At 41.3% G+C, this 24,278-nt stretch overlaps 1 protein-coding gene across 4 annotated transcripts in view; it reads left to right on the top strand.

Annotated features, from left to right (window-relative positions):
- Positions 1–3,522: 3,522 nt before the first annotated feature.
- The window catches only part of HOMER1 (homer scaffold protein 1), a 75,746-nt gene continuing 54,990 nt past the window's right edge, over positions 3,523–24,278 (top strand). Inside the window, exon 1 of one of the 4 annotated variants that reach the window (XM_083404217.1) lies at positions 3,523–5,936. Coding sequence is in view for 1 of the 4 variants with exons in the window: in XM_083404216.1 (XP_083260342.1) it covers positions 9,331–9,335 (5 nt within the window). In the remaining 3 variants the exon portion in view is untranslated. Of the gene's footprint in view, positions 5,937–7,625; positions 9,336–9,361; positions 9,435–24,278 lie in introns of those variants that run through there. The other 3 variants (XM_083404218.1, XM_083404216.1, XM_083404219.1) reach the window with 3 other exon arrangements.

Genomic DNA, 24,278 nt, shown 5'->3' with positions numbered 1-24,278 from the left:
ATGCATATCACTATCCTCCTCTTTGCAGCACATGTGAATAAATGCATGAATGCCTCCCTGTTGTGACGCTGCAACCTTGTTTGCAGTGTCTTCTACGGTTAAGTCAACCAAACAGCAAAATAAATGTGGGTGGTAAGGAGCAACAAATATTGAATGAATTTTGCCAAGAGCAAAGATGAAAAGGTCAACATCGTTTGTACGGCAAGATCTATCAAATAATCGGTAAAAGTCCAGCCATGTCAATATGTGTCATCTGGTATTTTGAAGTTGATCCATGATGATGATTGCAATTTCTTGAATACATAATACTTACCCATTAGAGCGCTGGAGTGTTGTTTTATAAACATTTCACATAATGTGTGTTGATTAGGCTGCTCAGCCATCAGTTTTAGAAGGTTCATAAATTCTATTGAAATGGGACCATTACAATGTACAAAACTTCAAAAATGCAAAATTTGCATGGCTATTGCTAACAATATGTGGATTCTTTTGTAGCGCTTGAAGTGTTTTCCAGACATGAATCCATTAGTGGAGCCTGGTGCCAAGACTCCTGATGCACACAATATATTCCCAGCTCCTGAAGGCTCTAAAAAATAACCAAGTGAACTAAAGTATGCCATTTGAATATGAAATGGGCCAAAGCAAATTAAAATATTGTCATAAACTGGTGCTTCTGTGAGTTATATTTGCAATGCAGGTTTTGCAATGGCTAGATAATAACGAACAACAGCAACATTTTCTGCACATTCCTCTGCTACAATCTACCAGAGTTTCAGAGTTTTTGAATTATATCAAGGGCAATTTTAGATTTTCAGTGTACCCCATCACCTACATAAGTAGTTCATCCATGCATTCCAGCTTCGATCTATGGGTGTCCTAGTGACGTGAGAGCACAACATTATGCGAAGAAAATCAATTCCATATAAGCCTTTTATGTTTTGAAATGGTTATGCTGATAAATTAATGCATGTGAAGGCTTTCAATGTACGTCTGTAACTCTGAGATTGGATGTCATTATGGTAGCCCATACATTCTGATACATTTTTTAAAGTTTGCTTGCAAAGTCATATCCTAAATCCAATTTTGCATTTTTTTTGAAAGACTTGCATCTGAATCACCTTTGAATAAAAGTTTCACTACTCAAAGCTCATTGGGCAATAAGTAGTCTCTATGCATCTTTAAGAACTCCTTCCCCTTTGGTTCCTGCATTTGGTGCATCTCCTTATTCCTCCCATTGGATCAACAATTTCAAAATATACTCAGAGTCGCAAAGTGATTTCTTGCTCTTTATTCAGCTCATAGTGGTGAGGAGGAATGAATGAATGTCCCCTCAAAGTATCTGCTTTATATACATTATTTACACAATGGGCTGCACATGATTGGCTAATTCTGGAATTCTACTGTAAGCCAATCAGGTTGTGGATTCACTTATATCTGGAGCATGATTGGGTGGTTCCTGCCAACCAGTCATACTGCTGCATTGTTCTAGGACCAATCAGACTGCTGCAGTTTGGATCCTATTCAACTCAGTACATAACAAATTTCTTTATCATTTACATTCTGATTAACAGGATTTTACCATTGGGCATTAAAATTTTGCAAATAAAGATTTATCATATACCCCGTAATTTTAATAGTTGTATATAGTTTGATGTAATGACACAAAGTAGCACAAACCTGTGATTGCTGCTGGAAGAAAGTCTGCTCCCTGCTGCAAGACCCGTTTCCACCTGGCCTAGGGGGCGGGGCCCAGATTCACCCTGATCAGCTAAAAGGCTCCTGGGAGGCTGGAGAGACATTGTTGGAACAACTCTTGGGTAGGGGTAACTGGCTAAAATGTTTTAAACTGTTCTAATTTTGGATCCTCCATTTCATTTTTGTCGGATTGGTGTTGGTTAAATGTTTAGTTGGGGTTGGTGGTTAATTTGGGTATAACTGTAAATAGTTTATTGTTGCTATTATTATTGTTATTGGTTTTTATTGATGTATTGGTTGGTTTGTTGTTTGCATAGGATATCTTGCTTTTTAGTGTTTGATGTTTTGTTGTGTTTTATATGTTGTAAGCAGCCCAGAGTGGCTGGGGAAACCCAGCCAGATGGGCGGGATATAAATTAAATTTATATAATTAATTTACTTAATTTATTTTTTAAAAAAATAGTCAAAGGTTTTTAAAAATGTGTTTTGGTTTTTGTATACTTGAATAACGTTTTTTTAAAATGTAACCAAGCTTTTCAAAAAACGTCTTTAAGTGTTTATCAGTCATCCAAACGGTGTTGCCGTCAGTTGTCTGGATTTTTGGGAACTGGAAGGTTTACCGATTAATATTTCTGGAACTTAATGGACTAGGTAGTTACTTTAAATAGAGAGAGAGAGAACGAGAACGGAACATCTGTGACACAGCAGCTGGGCCTCCACAGGTTCTTTTGTGCTGCATCTCAGGTTACAAATTATGTTACAAATTAGTGTTCAAATTCTAGTTCTGCACTTTATTTCAAGCACTATGTATAATTTTGCGTTCCATCATCAGGAATGCTTTAGTAACCAGGGGTTACTGTTTAAATGCCCAGCACCAGGCAAATGTTCTGGCCAATAAATCATGTCAAATGCCCACTAGATCCTGTAGTATGCTTACTAAATTTTGACCAAGGCAAACCTTTGTATGTAATGCCCATATTCTACATATATTAACTGCTGCAAGGCCACTTTAGGCAAGAGCATGAAAAGATGCTAATAAACTAACAAAGCAATTACACACACACACATACACACTTTAATAAATAAATTGTATATCACCACCATAAAATATCAAGACAGTGTACAGGTGTATGAAAACATACAAACTCATTCACAGCAATACAAAGCAGTAATTAAAATGGCTACTGAATATAATTTCTAAACAACTGCATAGACTTGTCAGCATAAAATTCTCCGAGACACTATTACTGTATTTTTTGCTCTATAATACTCACTTTTTCCCTCCTAAAAAGTAAGGGGAAATGTGTATGCATCTTACGGAGCGAATGCAGGCTGCACAGCTATCCCAGAAGCCAGAACAGCAAGAGGGGTTGCTGCTTTCACTGCGCAGCGATCCCTCTTGTTGTTCTGGCTTCTGAGATTCAGAATTTTTTTTTCTTGTTTTCCTCCTCCAAAAACTAGGTGTGTCTTGTGGTCTGGTGCGTCTTATAGAGCGAAAAATATGGTAATTAAATATTTATACTGATTAAATATACTTATACACATATGTATATGTCATTTATGATAAATAAATAAGGAACAATAAATGTACCACCCAAATTTTGGACTAACAACTTCCTTACTAACAGACAGTGGTGAAGCTGCATGCTCCACTACCAGGGGCGGAGAGCAGACAGGGGTGTGGCTGGTGCCCCTGGGGGGCGTGGCACCCGGCGCGGTCGAGGGTACGCGACGTGTGTCAGGGGGGCCACCGCAATGGCACCCTACTGGAATAGTGGTGCCGGGGGGCAGTCCGCTCCCTCCGCACCCCTGTTCCTCCGCCAGTGCTAACAGAGCATTCCTAACGACTGTGCTCAGGAGTTTGTTTTTATTTAATGTAGATAATGGCATTGGCAGCTAGCGGTTATCTTACGCTTTCCAATGCAATTTTCGGTTGCTTTTCATACGGGACATTTAGCAGTTAGCTATGTGAAGGGATAATTGCAGTAGAAAGTGTGGGACAGCCAATTTCTGTGTGAATAAATAGCCCATATGGACGAGTCCTTTAAGGAAGGGAAGCAAAAGGTGGTTTTGCTGTCCGCTTCATCTTGCTGTCAAGGTGGACTCAATACTGTACAGTCATGGGGAAAGATATGGTTGCCTCAAAGCTATAAAATGAGCCCCCTACCAAAGTACATATATGTCTATCACTCTTACTTTTTAAGGCAGAGAAGTTGCATATCTGTGACACTTTCAGGAACCTGCAGGTGATGTAGTACTACAGTTTTATTGGCTTTTTTCCTTTAGAGAGTGTTTAGGATTTGCTTTTGATATTTTTATTAATCACCTTCTAAACCACTGTCACAAGTTGATTTACACGTAAAATAATTAAAAACGGTTAAAAAACACAAATATGACAAATGCATTTAAAACAAGATTGGAACCCTAACAAGTGGACACTTGCGGGAAAGACCCATTCCTTTGTGGTGAGCTGTCTTGTACAAATATGTTAAAACAAAAATTAATACTGGACAACTAGATTCACATAACTTTGGCTCCTAGCATCACTGGAGGACTTTCAAAAGCAGTTTCTGTTCTGTGGCAATGAGGGTCTCCTGTTCAAAGAGAAATACAAATTCTGGCAACCTGGAAGGGAAATCTACAGATCCTATTGGAGTTATAGAGCAGTAAAGAGTAGGAGTTTTTGCTGACATGGGGTGGAGGATTCACCTGCAGAGGCTAGATGGGAGATAAACTAACTCTGTGTAGTTTATTAAACTAATATAGAATAAAACAGAATATTGTTGTACTCGTCATAGACCATATCAAAATAAAGAACAAAACAGAATATATTTAAAGTGCATATGAAAGTAAAATATATTTAAAACTCCAGATAAAATATACATTAAACAGATTTTTTTTAAAACTAAGAATTTAACATTTAAAAAATAAAATAAGCATAGTAATATATGTCAAAATGAATTTATATTCTGAAAACTCACTAATCTCCACTACAGTTTTGGGAAATGGATTCCAAACATTTCTTTTCCTGAGGCTTGAGGCCTATACTTTCCAGTTACATACTGATTAGCAGCTTGTAACAAGAGCTTACTTTTTCTTTCACGCTTCAATAGTCCACATTTTTTATTAAGGGCTTTAAATAGTGTTAGGTAAAAGCTTTCTGGTATTCTATTTTCTTGGGATTATGATAGTTTTCATATTGATGCTGCTAATGTTTTGCTCTTTCTGACCCATACTTGAAGAAGAAAGGGCAACTGTGTCAACTCTTGTTTCTGTACCTTACATTTCCAAGTGAATTCCATACTCCTGTCATAAATTTGAACTTTTTAAATGAGAAATTACCCAAAGCTAGAACCTATCTTCACCCATTTGAATTTTGTACCAATAATTACACTTCCTAGTGTGTATTAAGTCAGAGACTGCCTCACCTTTGAGCTGAAAATCAGTATATCAATAAACCATAGAGATAACAACATCCTTCACAGTTTCAAAGTAACTGACATTAAATACCAATTAATACATGTTTCTACATGCACTTGTGTTACTGTATTAGAATACAGTACTTCCTCTCTGGGAAGTTCACTATTATTGCTTGAGGCGATAGGTGTCGATGTGAGGCCAATGTACTTGTTGAAACTTTGAATGGATGCATGGAAATTAAAGCATCCAATTAAACAATGTAGTTAATTCAAACTGTTTTCAAATTAGAAAGCTTGTTACCCATTTAATTTTCTTTGTTGTTTCCTTTATACTCCTTTAAACAGCGGCAGCAAAAGTAAGTCTATAAATAGCAGCATGTATGTTTCCCGTGAGACATTTTGGTTTTTATTAGCTAATCAGAACTAATGTGGGGAAATCTACCTCTTCCCACTTTGGCTGATGGCCTTTACAAGGCAAATGTATAATTTTCTCTGCCTCATTTGGAATGTGCTGTTCTTAAACAAGTCTGAAACAAGGTGTTTTTGTAAACTATTATTTCTTTACTCTGCTTCTGGAATTAGAAGGTTCTAGAGGTTTCCATGGGGACAGCAGTTGAGACCGTTGAGAGATTTGAAGAGTCAGCACAAGAACATCACAAGAGTAAACAACAGGGCTATGTGTGTAAAGACCACCAAAGACGTCTCAATATGAGCAAAGAATGAATGGGGTAAAAAGGAACCACAAGCAAGTGAATAAAAAGAAAAAAGACCAAAAAATGACAAACTGAAAGGAAACAAAAGCTCCAGGTCATTGACATGCAGGTAGGAAGAGCTGAATTGCATTTATTTGGCTAAAAATTACAGTTTTACTCTTCTATCATGTTACAGAATACTATGTTTCAATTTCTTTTCATTCATCTGTGTAAATTCCTGGCCGTATATTTGTATGCAAACAATTAGCATTACAGGATTCCAATATAGAAATGTTTTCCTATCTATATATAGTATTAGATGAACTCTTGTGGAACAGTACTAGCAGCTTATTTTAATTCTGCTTACAAATTCTTCCAGATCCAGCAGTAACAATTATATATAAAGATTTTGAGGCTGCTCAGTCACAAGTCTCTTTAAGCAGGGTCAGTGTGTCCTGTTTTGCCACTTGAGGTGAAATGGGAAGTGCTGCCTGCCCTGCTGCAAGCCCCATTGAAGCATCCTTTAGCTAGGTTGTACAGCGGCAGCAAGTTCTGCTGAGATCTCACAAACATCTTGCAGGAAATTGGTGCTTGCTTCTCCACAGGTAGCGGCAGGGCAGGTGGGGCTCCTGCAGGAATGCTGCCTTGGGGGCTTCCACTGCCCGAGACAGCTGCTACATCCCACCTGTCTCTTAAGTGGTGTACATAATAAAATTATTGATAAAACACAGCTGAATTCCACAAACTGCTAAAAAAACTACTTTGTCTTATTATTATTATTAACAAAAACACATAAAATCAGTAAAACTTTTAATGCAAACAGATAACTAAATTGTCTATTGATACATGAAAAGTGGGTTTCTAGTGGTTTTCTATTCAGTTCCCTGGTTCTGCCCCTGGTGTCTAGATAGGAACTGGGAAATATTTCTGTCTGACACCTGGCAAGCAGCTGCTGGTTAGCATTCACAATTCTGCTGATTTGTTGGTTGATGACTTGGTAGAAACAGCTTCCTGTGTTCCAGTTCAAGAGGAGGATCGATTCCCTTTAGCAATTCACAGCATTGGCTTCTTTCTAAATTTTTAACGTTTTTGCCATCATATTTCTAATTTAAGCTGTAATCATACAAGCCGTCTTTTATTTGAAATGTTTATTATATGCAATCATAGAAGTCATCTTTAACACAAAACCAAAAAACCCAAAGATGTGTAAAATTCTACTAAAAATATTTTACAGTGCAATCTAGTTGTTGCCCAGTTCATCCTTAGACTATGAGTAGCATAACATTCTATTTATTTTAAGTATTTATGAGTTGCTCTTTGAGTAAAAATCTCCAAAGCAACATATAAACAACATCAAAGAGGACGTGACCCTTTTAGCATTGTGCTAGCTAGCTGCCTGCCTGGTTTGCAATTCAAATTGCAACGCTGACTCCCAGCATCAGAGTCTGGATTTGACTTGCTTCAGGGCGTATTTGCTACTTTCACGGCATGTTTTCAGTCTTTAGGTGGAAAACGAAGAGTCAGAGCTTCCCTTTCTAGACAAGCAATTTTTTGAGGGTAACTATGGGGGGTGGGTGGTTAGACGACGCATCAGGGGCAAGCCAAGATCCTGGAGGTGGGTCGCAGAAGCCCAGCCCATCCTTTCCTCCCTTTGCACTCGCGCGCGCCCCTATTCCATTCCCTATTATAGAAGCGCTTCCGGCGGCGTGGACCAACCTGACATCATCCCCCGCACCCCGGTGACGTCAGCGCCGGGAGCAGTGTGTGACGGCGATGCGTAGGGGAGCGTGGTGACGTGCCCTATTTAAAGGTCCCCGAGCAGAGGATGGAGGCAGAATAAGCAGGTGCTGCCGCGCGGGGGGATCGTGGTTGCGGAGTAGCCGAGAGAAGACATTGCACCGCACAGCCCCGCAGGGAAAGAGCTGGGCCCGAGTGGAGGGGCAGACCCCGCGCCTAACTCGGGCTGCTTACACGCCGCTGCAGCCGCAGCCCTTCCACCGTCGCACTCGCGCCCGCTTTTTTAATTGTATTTTTGGGGGTTTGGGTGGCTGCGGGCGCCGGTGGGAGGGACGGAGCGAAGGGAGAGCGGGGCGCCCGTCTCTTCTGTGGCGCCTCCAGCTCTGAGCGCCGCCCTCCCGGCTCTCCCCCCTCACGCCCCCAGCCTGTCCTGCGCGGGAAACCGGCAGAGGGAGAGAGTGAGGGAGCAACCGACTGAGGCGGAGGCGTGTGCGAGGGCGGGGAGAGGAGGAGGAGGAGGAGGTGTGAGGCGGGAGGATGTGAGCGGGCGGCGCGGAGAGGCTTTTGCGGGCAGGGAAGAGCCTGAGCGGCCGGGCACGGATTGACCCTGCGGTTGGAGAGCCCCGCGCCTTGACTGCCTGCCCGTCGGGGGAACGGTGCCTGAGGTGTTGTAGGGGCAAGCGCCCTCCTCCTCCCGCTGTCGCCGCAGCAGCCCGCGCTGTGGCCCCGCTGCTGCAGAGAGGGGCGCGAGGGGGCTCTGCTGCTATCGACGCGGTTACCACCACCGCCACTCCTCCTCCTTTTTCTCCTCCCGCCTCGCTGCTGCTGCTGCTGCTGTGAATGATTGATCTGCCAGCTCCGAGCCGGAGGAAGATGCTCCCCCGCTGCAGAAACAGGCGTGCCTGAAGGGGGACCCGCCACATCTCCTGCCGCCTCTCCCCTTTAGCCCCCCACGTCTTCATCATCCCTCCCTTGCAAGGGATGCGCGGCCGGTGCCCTGCCTCAGCCGCCGTTTTACCGGAGCCCGATGTCAGCGCCGGCGAAACGGCTTCTTCCTCCGCCGCCGCCGCCGCCTCCCGCTGCTGCTGCTGCCGCTGTCGCCGCTGCTGCTTGGGAAAATGAAGCGACACCCCCCATTCTGCTGCTGCTGCCGGCGGGGGTGTTAGAAGGAAGGGCGGCGCGGAGCGCTGCGCACACCGCAAGCCCCCCAATCCCGCTCTGCTGCACCTGAGACGGACGGCGATTCGGGGCTCTCGCCGCCGCTCCAGGGCATTTGTATTAACTGCCGACGGCGTAAGCGCTGCTGTGGGGTTTCTAATCCCCCCCCCTCCTCCCTGCAGAAGGAGAGTTGGCTTGGTGCTGCTGCTTCTACCTCCTGTCCGCCGCCTCCTGGCAGGGAGCTGGAGCTGCCCCTGGACCCCGTGGTGCAGGGGGTGCGGAGGAGACTGGCTCCGGGAGGCTATGGGGGAGAGTCCCCTCGGGCCGACTCCCTAGCCAGACTCCCTGTCTTCTATACATAAGGGTTTCTTCCCCCTCCCCCGGCCACGCTCCCACATGCCTGTAGACTCTAGCGTTTAAAATTCTGCTGAGAAGGATTATAGGGCCCCGTGGATTTCGTGGAAACACCTGGGATCTACTACAGGAAAAGGCAGAAAACCAGACCGAGGAGGAGTGTCAGCACTGCTAACTAGCTGGGGTCCAGTTGCCGCGTTGTGAAAGTGCAAGGCTAATCCATTTAGGAATTGGTCTGCTTAAACGACTCACATAGCACGTCTCCATTGGTCATCATGGGGTAAGGATTTCATACTGAATCTAGGAGTTGTAAAGGAGGGAAGTGGGTGTCTTTAACATGTCCAGTTTCCATGAGGTATGGAATGCTTGCCTTTTAAAGGTAGGCCACGTCATTTCCACTATTATCTGTAAGAGAGGCACTGTAATAGGTAACTATGTTGGAATTTAAATCAGAACTAAGACTACCTTCCGTAATAGCTTAGTAAATATCTTGTTTCTTGGTTAGCAGCACTAAGAAATGTCACAACGGCAATGAAACCAGAGACTTATTTATTCAGCTTTGAATATGGATAACGTTAAATATTACTGGAATGCTTCAGCCATAAAACAGGAAACATTTGTTGCTCTTGTTTTGTCAGCCAGGTCTGACACTTAATCAGTTATCCTGTTTTCCATAAGTACTAGAAAGATAATGGAAAGAGGAATAATATACAGACTCTCTTTTCCTGCAAGCAGTTAACACTCTGAGAAGATCCTCTTTAGTCAAAATATTTTAAAATGCTGGGGATTTTTCTTAGCCCTGCTGGTTGCTTTCAAAAGTGAGGAAAATGGCTCCTTAAGCAGCTTGTGGGTTGGGTGAATGGCTATTCCAAAGTAGTTTGAACACTACTGTACTACCTTTTTGTTGATGGTGCCAACCACCAGTACAGCTACGAGAGTTTTTGAAAGTGCCACTTAATGCATACAGTATACATATGTGTATTTTTGCAGTTGTGGAATCTGTATTGGCTGGAATGTGCATGGAGTTTTTTGGTTTTTTAAAGATGATATTCTGCTTTCTATCCTTGGTTAATAATATTCTTATTTTACACATTCCCCTCTCCTCCCCCAAAGAATCTAAGGATCATGTGATAGCTCAGCTGGTAGAGCATGAGACTCTTAATCTCAGGGTGGTGGGTTTGAGCCCCACGTTGGGCAAAAAATTCCTGCATTGCAGGGGTTGGACTAGATGATCCTTGTGGTCCCTTCTAACTCCACAATTCTATGATTCTATGTGTGATATGAACTGTAATCTAGATGCTTCTTATGTATCAAGATAATGTGTGGTTAGTTTACATAGTAAAGTGCATGTCATGGTTAACTCGTGAAAGGCAACAAATAGTACTGTATGGTTTCTGGTTTCTGTTCTCCTATGGCTTATGGCGTCTGTAGGGCTCGGTCATTAACTAATTGTCCTGGATGGTTTCTTCAAGAAGGCAAAGGAGGGGCCAGCACCTGAAACAGCACGCCCTAAAGTGCCCTGAATTCAAGTTCTGTTGCTGCAAATATAACTTGCAGCACCTCTATTTTTCTCTTCAAGTTGGCAGCTCGGGAGACCAGGCAGTATCTTGGGCTAGGGAGATGTGGTCCAAGTTCCTCATTGTCAAGTCTACATAATGAGCTTGCAAGCCATGCTAGACCTTTCTTTAGTTGATTGAACCCAGCGAAAGGATTCATCTGCATGTGTAATATTTAGTGTACAGGTCTAAGCTAATCATAATTTAACGTTCTCTTCGGTAGATCCCTGTGTGCTGTGAATTTTCAGTGAGCGTAATTGCTAGGAAGCCAGAGACCTTAGTAGAGTGGATGAGCACCTTTTTTCTGTTTCCTCTTAGAGTCACTGTGTGCAGAGTCTTGTTTCTCTCCTTTCTTGTTCTGCTTAAACCAGCCAGGGGCATCTCAATGGAAGAAAGGCATGCAGAAAGAAGCTGCTAGTTTTCAGTTCACAAACTCCCTCCCTAAACTGTCTTTTTATCTATGGGGGAGAGATGGAGAGGACAGGGAATAGAGTAACAAGGGCTAAGCACCTACCTACCCACATAGGCATTGGGTTTTTAAAAAAGTAAGAAGAAATAACTATAAAATATTGCTTAATCTATAACTTGAGATTTAGTGTACCTTGATTGCACCAAGTAGTAGAATGCCAACTTTCCATCTTCAGTCTTTTCTGAAGCCTGAGACTGCATGCTTAGGTTTTCTTTGCTAGCTGGGACAATCAGTCTTGCCTGTAGATTTCCATGGCTTTTCCACTTCATGGGATTTTGTGGCCTTGCTTTCTCTCTTGCTTTTGGTCTACTTGGATCTGAGCTTCAGTATTGCCATTGAAGGGTTTGTATTTTATTTTAGAAAACCTGCTTCTGTCCTTGAAAAACCTAATCTATTACATCCTAAATCTAAAGGCCCGAATCTATGTTGCATGCAAAAAGGCCCGATGACCCCACTGCTTCTATAACATGGCTCTTCTTGGGACAACGAAAACATGCTGTTTTGTGTAACATTTAAATGCTGCCAGCATAGTTATTAGAATGTGGATTCCAGTGAAATCAGTGGGATATTTACAACATACTGCATATGTTTTGTACTGAAGAACAAAGCACAGAAAATCTAAGGCATTAAAAATTATTCCCATTTGTCGAAGGACCTGAAGCTTTACAGTTACTTTTCTGAGAAAGTTAATGTGACAGAGAAATAAAGCCAGAAGAGAAGAGCCACCATGATCAGAACTGGTAGCCCCAGATGATGATCTTGTCAGTCTTATTTAGAGAGTACACAGGTATATTGTTTTTCATTCACCCATTGTGAAAATGTATATGCCATGTACTTTAGGATAGCCAATTTCTGAAATGCTGTCAAGGTTACAAAAAGATTGCCATTCTTGGCCTACCTCTTGCCTTGAACATCCTAAACCAAGTGTTGTGATTAAACTAGCATGCTTTTCATTTCTGCTAATAGCAACCAATGGAGAAAACATGATTATTTTACTATATAACTGCTGTGGTTGAATTGTCATATGTGTGGGAACCCAGAAATGTGAGGGAAAGTGTAGTGGCATGACTGAAGTGGTAAATATGCCTTAGGAAGTTATTAGTTGGTGAATGGATCCACCTAGAAGCAAACATTTGCATTTACATGCAGGGAATATAGCTCCCTGATCTTAAGCTTTGTTAAAACTGCCCATTCCAAAATGTCTCTGTGTAGCATTCAGGTCATTTGTTTTCTGTCTGCTACTTGCCTTAGCCACCCTTGTGAAAAGTTTCCTCCTCATGTTCTGTAGATTTGCCAAATATTTCCCCAACCTGGTTCACTTCAGACTTTGTTGGACTCCAGCTCTCTCATAACTCCAGACAGCATGGCCAGTTGTCGGGGATAATGGAAGTATTTGCTGGAAAGGTGGGCCAGACTAGTTTTGGGGAGTGTGTTTTGACATCTCAAATCCTTGCCAGATGTTTTTCCTCTTTTGTCATTCTGTCCATACATATCCATAAATTAACTGAAACTTCTTGATCATTCCATATCACGTGGCCCAACTTTTTTACGTCATGTCATCCAATTTTCTTAAGATTTTGTACACTTGTTGAATGATCAAAACTAAGTTTAGCAACAAAATAGATATCAAACAACATTATGACACTGCTGGAACTGTTTAACTGGTGCCAAGATAACATCCTTTATATCTAGTTCTTATTTTCAACAAATGAGGAGTACAGAAAAGAAGAAATGCTCCTAAAATGACAAAAAGAGTGAAAGTGATCAAGGGGAAACACAAAGATTTCATTGCTACATCCAGTCCAACAGAAATTGTGACCATGGTGTACTCCTTTAGCAATGAGAGGGAGAAGTTTGACATTGAAGGAGGTACAAAATCTCTGGATATGGCTGAGATAACTGGGTATGCGACCTGTGAATACAAGCAAACATGGGTGTTGACCTATGTGCTGTTGGTGGACTATAAAAGTGAAGAAGCAACTGTGACCTTCTTACACATTTTCCCCATAATTTTGTTTGATATGCATTTTGTTGTAATGGTCACAAGATGAAGTACTAACAAGAATTCTTTCAAAGTGTTAATTCTATCATGCAACAGCAAGCTATCAATCTGCTTTGGAATACATTTTTAAAAGAAAAGCCTGACTAGCTTTTCAGACACCTTTTAAATGAAATGCCTGTAGCGACTAACATTATAGTTGAAGTCTTGTTTATTTTGTTATATTTTCCTCCTAGAAGACCCATTTATCCTAAATAGAAGCCAATAAGGTAGACATGTATGTACTATATAAAATATATGCAATCCCATTGAGATCCCAAGATAAAATTTTGCAGATAGCTACTGTATTAGAAATATTAAATAATCAACACAGGTTTTGGGAAATTTTTAATCATATTTTTTATCACTTTTTAAATTTTGCAACTTAAATTTAAAATTTACATTTTAAAGTCAGTCCACCATGTGACATATCCTGTTAAAGCCCACAAAGTTCTGAAAAGATTGGTGTTTTTAGTTTTGGTGTATCTCAATCCTGGGCTGAGCTTTAAAGGTTTTGAAATTTCAAACCATCATAACTAAAAAATGGGATGATATGAAAAAATTAAAATTTTAGATTTAAACTTAGTTTTGATCATCCAACTAGTGTACAAAATATTAAGAAAATTGGATGACATGAGGTAAAAAAGATGGATCACTTGATATGGAATGACCCCTCTGTTATCTTGATGGCATTCTGTGGGTGCATAACCCTTTGAAAATAACAATAGTATAGACTGGTGTAATATGTTTTTTTAAAACTGAAAACAGAACCTTTGTTGAACCTGTACGGCTTGCTAAAGACCAGCAACTGCTGGAGTGTATAATACTCTTAGTCATGGAATGGTGGTTGTTTTTATCTACTCTTACGCAAAAGCTATAATGAGCAGGCTTGATCATCTAGAGAATCTTCCATAGGCTGTATGTATAAAAAGCCCAATACAAATGGAAGCAGATATCCACAACAAGTTGTGTGTTGAATTTTGCCTAAGCCTTTTTGGCACCTGGCTGCATTCCCATCAGTCATTGGGTTACTCTAATTTTGACTCAGGTATATATGATAGCCAGCTGCTACAGACATAACACTGCTGGCTAACATTTCATGTTTCTACAGAGTATATTAATGAAAGCTCTAAAATCATGTTACCAAAAAGGCCAGACTATATGTGATGGTGGCTCCTACTTGACTTTAAAACCCCGAACTGCTCCAATTGCATATTTGTTGTTGTTTTCAAGTATTCATAGGCTACTTTTTGAGGTAGGGGAGCCTGAGATAGGGGTGTGGCTTAAGTGTGTATTAGTGTGGGGCACTGAACTCTGTACTTTCCTTCCTGCAGCATCTCTTCCTCAAGTACTGTTTCCCTTGGCTAGACATCTGTACCAGAAATGACAATACTCAGTTGGACAAAATGTGCTTGGAATTAGGGACTGTTTTGGCCCCTTTTTTCCTCTTAAAACACACCCCTCTTTTCTATGTGATTGTGGGAGTATTATTTTTAAACACAAGGAGAGCTATCATCACTACCGTGGCCCTTTCTTCTTACAAGGTGATGATAAAGATGCGCAGCCAAGCGCATGGTTTGCCTGCATATGTTTGTGACATTGTTACTGCTTCCCTCTTTGCCCACATTGAGTTAGCATGTGAAAAATGACAATCTGACCTATGGTTTATTAAATGTAACCTGTAACTTACTAGGAGGCATCTCCATTGACATGTGCTTAAATCACAGGTGCAGTGGCAAAAAATGCCACTATTTATTGCCTTTCGGAGACAGAATGATGTTGAAGACTGGCAAATTATTGCAGTTTTAAATCTCTTCTTTTCATAGATTCCTGAAAAATTCTTAGTTGCAGACGTAGACCAGATAGTTATAATTTAGTACTGACATGTGCAGAAAAAGGACTTGTTTTCTTCAAAAGCAAACATGAGCAGCATGGTTTGGCATCTGAAATTCTTCTAACTGTTGTCAGATGTTTGTGTCTCTTGTTTTTCCATTCATACATAGTATTAAATTATCTGAAACTTCAGTTATCTAGGTGGCATTCTATGAGTGCAGAATCCTTTGTAAATAGCACTCCTGTTTACTTGAACCTCTTCTCTGAAATATCTGTCCTGTCCCAAAGGCAAGCAGTCCCCCCTTTCCCCATGCAGCTTAAAGTGTAAAGTCTGGCAGAGAGAAAATGAAAGAAGGAAGGAGTGCTCAGAGAGGCAAGGACAGGGGCAGGTGGGTGTTTGCAAATACAGTGGTGGGAGTTGGGGATGGAAATTGAGGACTAAGCAGTGGCTTCATCAAAGAGGGATTTGGCAAGGAGGTGGCATCACATAGGTGTTCCGGGGTGGAATTCCAGACCCAAGAGGCAATGTTGCAGAATGAGTAGTTCTAGAGTTTACTGTGGAGAGGTTGTTCAAATTCCTTCTTGGGCATAAAGGCTACTTCATGATCCTGAGTCACCCATTCTCTCTTTCTCAGGGCTGCTTTGAGGGAGGAAATGGTGTAAGTTGTATGTACAACATGATTTGTGTTGATTGTATTGACAAACAGTAATATGGAGTAAGGTGTCATCGGGGTCTTAGGGCGAAAGGCAAGCAATAAATAATTAAATGGTGATGATGATGATACCCAGCTCTAATTGTAACATATGAATCAGGAAATGTCATGAAAGCCCTGGTTTGGTGCCTGGACTCTGTGGTGGGCTGTTGAGGGCCAATAAACTGACTCTTAACCATGACAGCTGTCCACGCAATTAGTCAGTTGCCTGCTTTGGAAAGAGTGGGCTCCCCTCATAGAGCAGGCTTGTAGTCAGGGAATGTTCCTGGATCCATCTTCACCACTAGAGGTCCAGCTGACCTCAGTGGCTAAAAGCGCCTTTTACCAGCTTTGGCTGGTTAGACAGCTGCTGACATTTCTGAACTGGATGGCCTAACCATTGTCATCCAGGTAAGCACCAGGTTGGATTACTGAACTGTGCTGTATGTAGGACTGCTTTTGACGTTTGTTCAGAGGCTGCAGCTAGTGTAAAATGCAGCAGCTCAACTTTTGCCGAGAGCAGGGTATCACCACCGCTGAAAGAATTGCACTGTCTGCCAAGTAGCTACCAGACTAAGTTCAAAGTGCTAGTTTTGGTATGTAGACCCTATACAGCTTGGACCAGGATACCTGAAAGATTGTCTCGCTTCTCATATATTAAGTCAATTATTGTGCTTTGCAGGAGAGGGCCTCCTTACAGATGCATCTTATCAGGAGATCCATTCTATACAATAAAGGCATCTGGCCTTTAGTGTTGTGGCACCTACCCTTTGGAATTCCCTCCTGTTAAATATTAGACAGGCACCATCTCTGTTGCCTTTTCAGCGCTTACTGAAGACCTTCTTCCAATAACCTTTTAAGTAGTGATCTTTCCTAGTTTGCATCTGTATTGGAGATGTGCTAGATGTGTCATCATTTGTGTGTTTGCCTCCCTGGGTTCCTTTGGGAGAAAGGACAGGATATAAATTTAATTAATATTAATATTATTAACAACAACAGAGAAGAAATGGTGATTCAGAAGAACAGAACAACAAAGTCAGTTGAGACTGGCAGGGAAGATTACATTGTATCAGTTTTAGATTATTTCAGATTACAGTGGTACCTTGGTTTTTGAACGTCTGTTGACAAACATTTCAGTTTTTGAACCCGAAGGTAAAAGTTTCAGTTTTCGAACACACCTGAGAAGTCGAACATGCCACGTGGCTTCCACTGAGTGTGAGATCCTGAGGCCTAGCTGTAGGCTATTGAATTTTTGGTTTTCAAACATTTCAGAACTCAGAACAGTCTTCTGGAATGGATTACATTTGAAAACCGAGGTACCATTGTATGATTATCCTTGGAATGGAAGCATGGGAAACCATTGTAGAGTTCCTTATATGATTTTAAAATCTTTCAGCAGAATTTGTCATATTCATTTGTTGCATTTAAACCACACAAACAAATATATTTGCAATCTCAAGTACCCACGTGGATTGGACCAGTCGTCCATTTAGTACAGCATTCTGCTTCCCACAGTGACAAATCGTATGCCTCTACAATGATGGCCTGAAGAGAATAGCCCTCGCCAGGTGATTCCACATAGCCATTATGGCCAATAGCTATGGTTGGAACAATTCTTCATCAACTTATGGTCATAATCACATATTGTTATCATGTGTGGTGTAAAGCAGGGGTGGAGAAACATTTTGGTTGGATGGCCAGATGTTCATTTCCCACACCCCTGGCAGGCCAAATTTGGCAGGTAGGCAGGGCAGCCCACCTGTTGTAATACTAAGTCAACCACTCTGTGGCTTGTTTCCCTGTCCGGTTAAAAGAAGCGCTCAATAATCTAATGTAAGTGGATAGAGGATTTTAAGCAGCGTACATTGTTCACCAAAATAAAATCATAGCAATTATCCTAGCTTCATGGCTAAGTGAGGTTTTGAACCCAGGTTTCCCAGGCCCCTAGCCCAGCAGTCTTACCTCTGAACCTGTACACTGCAGTACCTCTATAAATCACAGTATAATAGAAATCTGCCCTGCCCCCTTGCAGTGCCAAAAATGGTGTGTGCATCAGCGATCATGGACATGCCAATTGCACACAAGGGGGTTGGAGGCCTGTATAAGCAAACGTCCACCTTTTCTCACAACCATTTCAGCAAAAGAGAAAGCTGGGTTCTTCCATTCATTTTCTCAAGAATTTCTAAAGTAAACTCAAAGGATTTACAAAAAAGACCCCCCCCCACACACCTCACTCAATGTGCTTGGACAAAATTCTTCTTCCTCTCTTTCTTACATGCAAGCATATTGAGGGAGGGAGGGAGGGAAGCAATAAATGAAACTCTGCACACTCAAAGAAGCAAACAGCTTGGGTCTATTGCAGAAACCTCCCCATTGGATTCCACCTTCAGGGGCTTAGAGAGATTAAATTTAGTTTAAATTTTGCCTCCAGGGTGGTTTCTGAGAAAGATAAAGCAGGGGGAAGAGGAATGATCCTGCCCTGCCTCCCTTGCTTCCTCTATGTTTGGGTTGCTGTTTTTAACTGTTTCCTTCCCTTGGAGACAGCAGGATCTACTGCTAGTGATTTTTATGGCAGGCTAAGCAGAAAAGATGGACAGAATCATCTCAGTCACTAGAAATGTATTGATATTATTGCGAGTGACAGGTCAAAGACTGGACCATGGCGTTGGAGGTTTGGAGAGGGGTTCAGAATCTTGGCAGAGCTATGCCCCACTTTGCACATAAGACAAACCGTCCCTGGTTTAATATAATGTTGTCAGAAAACTCTGCTGTTATGAGCTCCTTGGAGGCAGAACTGTTAGCATTGAGAAAGTGCTCTAAGCTGCCCTGAGCCCATGGAATAGAGTGGGATATTTAATATAGTGGCCTCCTCTGCTAGGTGGCTGAGACTCAGCCATTCACTTCAGTTTTACTTGCTGTTAACAGTGCCTCTAAATCCCCTGTTCTATGTTACTAAAACCGGTAAGAGATTGTGCTGGTGATGGAGAGGCAGGCCCTTAAGTGTAGACAATGTGCTCCATCATGTTCTTCGTGGTATTGGTGCTCTCACAGAGAACACCATCACACCTGCTGCTACTCTGCCAGTTGAAGATTAGAATTGAGGTTCCACTAGTAGAACAAAGGGACAGATTTTGTGTCGATTCAGGAACCCTTTCGCTTCGCTGCCTCTCCCTAATGCTTCAGAAGCATATGGGTTAAGTCTGACACACTTTTGACTTGAAGAGTCATGCCTGGGAAGAGGCATGAAATGCCATTACCATTGCTACTGTGAAATTTTAGAGTGGATGTTTAGTGAATTTGATGTTAATCATTATGTGCTATTAAAGATGCCACACTCTGGCATCATAAAAGTTACTGTCTAAATAGATCTATGCAGATAGAAAATGGAAGAAGACGCTGTTGAAGTAATGAAGGCTACATCTGCTAGCAGTGTCATGGGAGCTGTGCACCTCTCTTGCAGAGGCAATATTTGTGTGCTTCCTCCTGGGCACACAGCAGAGTTGCTTTGTGTTGCTGATGCACAACCCAGTCACATGATTCAGTTGGTAGAGCAGTTGCTTTGCACTTGAAGCTGTGTCAATTGCCAGGTTATCTCATGTCACACCAATCCTGATTTACGATGTACCGAGTACTTACAAACCTTCCTGCATTATTCTCCTGCCTGAGAGCAGAAGCATGGAAGAGGTAGTCATAGTCTTGGAGTTGTTGAACACAGACCATGTCCTGGAATCTTCTGTTTGATAGAATACGGTACTGCCAGATTGTCAGGCCTTTTGCATAGAGATGCTGTACATGAACTATATACAAATTGCTCTTGGCAGCAAGGTCATGCAGAGCCAATTCACATGATTAAACTGACATGTTGATATGTCTTGAATTCACCTTGTAGTGAATAAATTGTAATTTCTTATTGTTATTCATGTCCTACCACTTAAAGATGTCTTTTGCATGGTAACATAGATGATGAGTTGTGTACTGAATGTGCAGTAAAACAGTTGCACAATTTATTGCAAAGTACCAAATTGTATCAAACTAATTTAGTGTCCAGGTTTTGACATGTGGTCCCAAGTCAAACTGTATTATGGTGGAAGATTCTTTCACATGAAATGTCTATACTCAGTTGTTGCTATCAACTTGTAGAGCTTTTTTTTGGGGGGGAGGGGAAGCACAATTAATATGTTCCTGCTGTAGAAGGTTATCTAGAATACTGATAGGAGACTGTTGTCTAGAATACAACACCCAGCTGACACATTGTCATTAGAAAGCATTCCAGACCCTCAATCTCCCAGAACCCAGCAAGCCTTAAAAGTAGGAGAGCAAAGAGCTCAAAGACAGAGGGCATGTAGCAGCACCCGTAGAGGAGACGATGAGAATGATGAATGTGGAAGTGGAAGAGACGGGGAGGGGTGGAGATTCACTTGGGACAATGCCATTATCCAAGAGGCTGGGTTCTATAGCCTCTCTCTGTAAAGATTGAAATAAAAACGGAGGGTAAGAAACTTTTCCTTGTCTTTATACTTTCCTGGGCAACCAGCCGGGAGCTGCTGACCGAATCCTGACACCCTAGTGGGAGCCAGCACAAGTCCAGCTAGTGTAACAGTGTTGCCCCATCACATTTCCCCGTGGCCCCGGAACAGTGCATGAGTGGGAAAAGAGGGCAGATCATCTGTCATAGTGTGACATTGAATTCCTCCCTTTTCTCACTTGCATGACCAAGACTTAGCTCTGATAATGTCCTTTGGCATAGCAGAACTGTCCATTTGGAACACGTGGATATAACTCTGCTACTGTCAATGCTGGTTAAAGCCACTGTGGCATTCCCAAACTATTTGTAATGGTCATTGCTAAATATATGCAAAACCACATGTTTTTAGTGATCCGTTGGATAAGCTGCAATGGAATATGCTTGACACCAGTTTTCATATTGGTGAATTTCATTAATTTAAATTGAGATTACTGGTGTGGTGTTGTAGATGGGATGATGGATACAAGTTGCCTGGGTTAAAGTTCGTTCTTTTAGCCTTGAGTATAACTTGCTATCATTTACCACTCTTCTCTCTAATATTAGATATCTTGTTCAGACTTATTAGGCTAACAGTAAAGCACTTTTTGTATGCTATAGGAGCAGTGTTAGAAACTCAGATATACTGTATAGGTGCCAAATGGCTCCCTAAACCAAGGTTACACTCGCCAGAACAGAATGTCTAGTTGCTATTTTTGGGCAAGTTTGCTTTAAAGTGTTATATTTCAAATGATGGACTGTGACTGATTATCAGTTAAACATCTGGCTAGTTCAGTTGACAACCTTGAGATAGTTGTATAACAACCTTCAAGAATTTAAGAAAAGTCACTTGATCCAGGGACAGTCCACATATAGACTGGCCTATTCCTACCTCTTTTCTTAATGGTGATGCAGACCATTCATAATATAAAAATATTCTTCACAACTGTGAGCAGGAAAGTGGGGTGGGGTAAGTGAAGAGAAGCTACAACAATTAACTATAACATTGTCCAGTGCTCCTGCTCAGGCTGCACAGAAAAAGCATTTTGGTTCCTGAAATTCATCCTGATTGTGCAGATAAAATATAGCTGATAGAATTCTACAGGATGAGGCATTAGTCTGTGAAAACAGTCAAGATCCGATGATCCCCAGGCAAGCACATCCAGATAGTGGAGATGTCAGGTGCTATCCTGGTGCCCAGGTACCTTCACGTGGTCAATAGGTGGAAATTTGAACACTATATATGAGTATATTATACAGCAAGTGGGGACTCATGAAAATTAGCAATGCTTGGTAGGGGCTAGAATGATGGGTACAGGCACACACATAGGTCCTTGGAAACAGTTGGCAGGGGGTGAAAAACCCTTCCAACACATGCTTACAAAGGAACACTCTCAGACAGACACCCCAGCTTATCTTTTAATTCCATTGTAGGTGCATAATGTAAAGAGGTACTAAGGGTATTGAGTTGGAGATCCTGCTCATTACTATAGGATTAGTGATTGCCTGAGCAAGACCAGCTGGATGTCATCCCTAAAGCAATAAGTGATTGTGGTATTTTGTTTTAGGGGAAGTATACACCAGGCCCCCAGAATTTACCGTATTTTTCGCTCTATAAGATGCACCAGCCATGAGATGCACCTAGTTTTTGGAAGAGGAAAACAAGAAAAAAAATATTCTGAATCTCAGAATCCAGAACAATAGGGATTGCTGTGCAGCGAAAGCAGCGATCCCTCTTGCTGTTCAGGCTTCTGGGATAGCTGTGCAGCCTGCATTCGCTCCATAAGACGCACACACATTTCCTCTTACTTTTTAGGAGGGAAAAAGTGAGTCTTATAGAGCAAAAAATACGGTACTTTGTCTTAGGCAAAGCCTAGCCCAGAAGCTTCCCTATGATAACTTTCTATGTGCACGCGATTCTTTTTGCATGAAGGATGATTCTGTTAAATGAGCCATCCCAGTCTATAGGGTTTTTTGGTTCCCTCTGTGGGGAGAAAAATAGAAACCACGGAAAGGAAACTGCTAAGCAGCAGGTCTTCTGCTTTTCATGGCAAGTCCCAAGACTCCTTTTCAGTTAGTTTGGCTTTTCAGTTAGTTAGTTTGTCTCTGACAACTCTGTCTTATTATAGGAAGTGACCTGCAGAAAACTCTGAAGCATAGAGAAGCTCACTAGGTTACTTCAGCATTGTTGCCTCTATTAGTAAACAAGTTCAAACATTAATTGTGAAATTTAAGAAAAAAAATTTTTTTATTTAGCTTGACTACCTGATCTACTGGTACTATCTACCATATATTTAAAAATAAAAAATCCAAACTAGAATTATACATCAAATGTACATTTGCATAGTGATGCATGCAACTTGACTTCATTCGGTTGTATTCTAAATCTGGTGTGTTGTCTTCTCTAAAATAATACATCCGATTTTGGAATTTCCGTGATTCCTACTAAGGAAAGGTGATTTGATTTTTGGTGAAGTTGAGGGTGTACACATGGGGTTTTGCCTCTATATTGCCTTTTGAAGTTGTAGAATTTTGCCATTTAAGTTAGTCAGAGTAATCTAAGTTTTTTAGCAAAATGTTTATAAATATAAAATATAAAGCTTTTTAAATACAAATTTTAAATAAAAACTCTCATACTGAAAAGCTAGCAGATTGTAAACTACATGGGTACAGTAGTCTTTTTTTCCATGTAATAATGCTGAACTTGACCTTTTAAGAGCTATAATGCTAGGCACCAGTTCTTGAGAAATAAAGAGCTTCAGATAAGCACTTGAAAAATAAATCTAAAATAAATGCTGTGAAGATAACAGAAGCAGTGGAGCTTCCTAAAGCTGATTATAGCAGTAGTCCTGGTAGCTCCTTAATGCTAAGCACTATCAGCTGTGGAAATTTCTCTTGCACTGTTTTGTTCTGGTATAGCAAGAATGCATTTAAACCAGATGTGTGTGCCTTCTGTTTAGGGACAGAACTGTAGTTTTCATTTTCCTTTTAAACACACTGAAAACCTACAGCTGTCTCTCAGCAACTGCTTGCTGGTTGACACTGAAATACATACATAGTAAAAATACAACCAGAGCTACCTGTGCCAATTCTGGTATCTTTTAAAAGCTGAAGACATAATATGGGCTCCTCCTACCTTCAAGTTAATGAAGAAAGTATTATGGAAAAATACTGAGTTTTCAAAATGGAGTCTTCCACTTCCTGATTAAAAATGGCACTAGTATTACAAAGGACTAGAACAGAAGATTACCTAATGCCACAATAGTTTTGTCAGGGTAGCTGTGCTGAACATTACTTTACTCTAAATATGCTAAAATCAAATCTGTATGCATCTAGACTCGGTAGGTGTTCTCGTAGTTTAGAAAGGCTTGCTGAAATCAAAAATTTTTTTAAAAAAAACCTGTCACATGCACAGAATCTCAGTTCTTATTAGAAAAGAAGTGCAACTGGATTTGTTATTCTAAGTATATTATCTGTGGGGATAAAAACCTGTGCTACCAAGTGGTGGAAAAGATTAAGATTTGGATACTAAATTAAGAATCAACATCCCAGTCATAAAATAAGACAATGGCTTGTTGAAGGAGATTGTTTCAGTGGTTCTCTGGCTCAAAGGCAGCATCTTTGGTAGTCACTGGAGCCTGGAAGTTTCTTTCTCCCATTTTATGGCTCGCCACATACCAAGCCTGGAGCATCAGCACCTGGAGGCTCATAAAAGCTGGAAGCAAACGAAGAGAGGTTTGCATCAAGGTTTGCTTCTCTGGGGGAGCAGGCCACCCTTGTTGTTTCAGAGTATGCACAACTCCTTCCAAAGGCAGCAGCCCATGGGTGTTTTGATGGAGGCATGCAGGTGTCCCTTTCTTTCACACAAGAGAGTGGAGGAAGCCTGGCTTTTTTAAAATCCCAAACTGGATATATATATATATATATAATCTGATTTTCATGCTTTGCCCTGACTGTTCCTATTTATTCCCTTTTATTCCTCCAATACAAAAAGAAGGCAATGTCCCTAGGCAAGCCCCTACATGTTCCAACTTCAAAATCTTATCTTAACCTTAATAGCTAGTTCTTTCATGGCAACTAATAGAAATTTCGCTCTCCTAAACAAGAAAATGGCAAAGTGCTACAATAATTGTA

Source organism: Podarcis tiliguerta, assembly GCF_965153285.1.
Source record: "Podarcis tiliguerta genome assembly, chromosome: 11".
Classification (NCBI taxonomy): domain Eukaryota; kingdom Metazoa; phylum Chordata; class Lepidosauria; order Squamata; family Lacertidae; genus Podarcis; species Podarcis tiliguerta.
The sequence above is the reverse complement of the archived record's forward strand: the minus strand, read 5'-3'. Positions and strand labels throughout refer to the sequence as shown.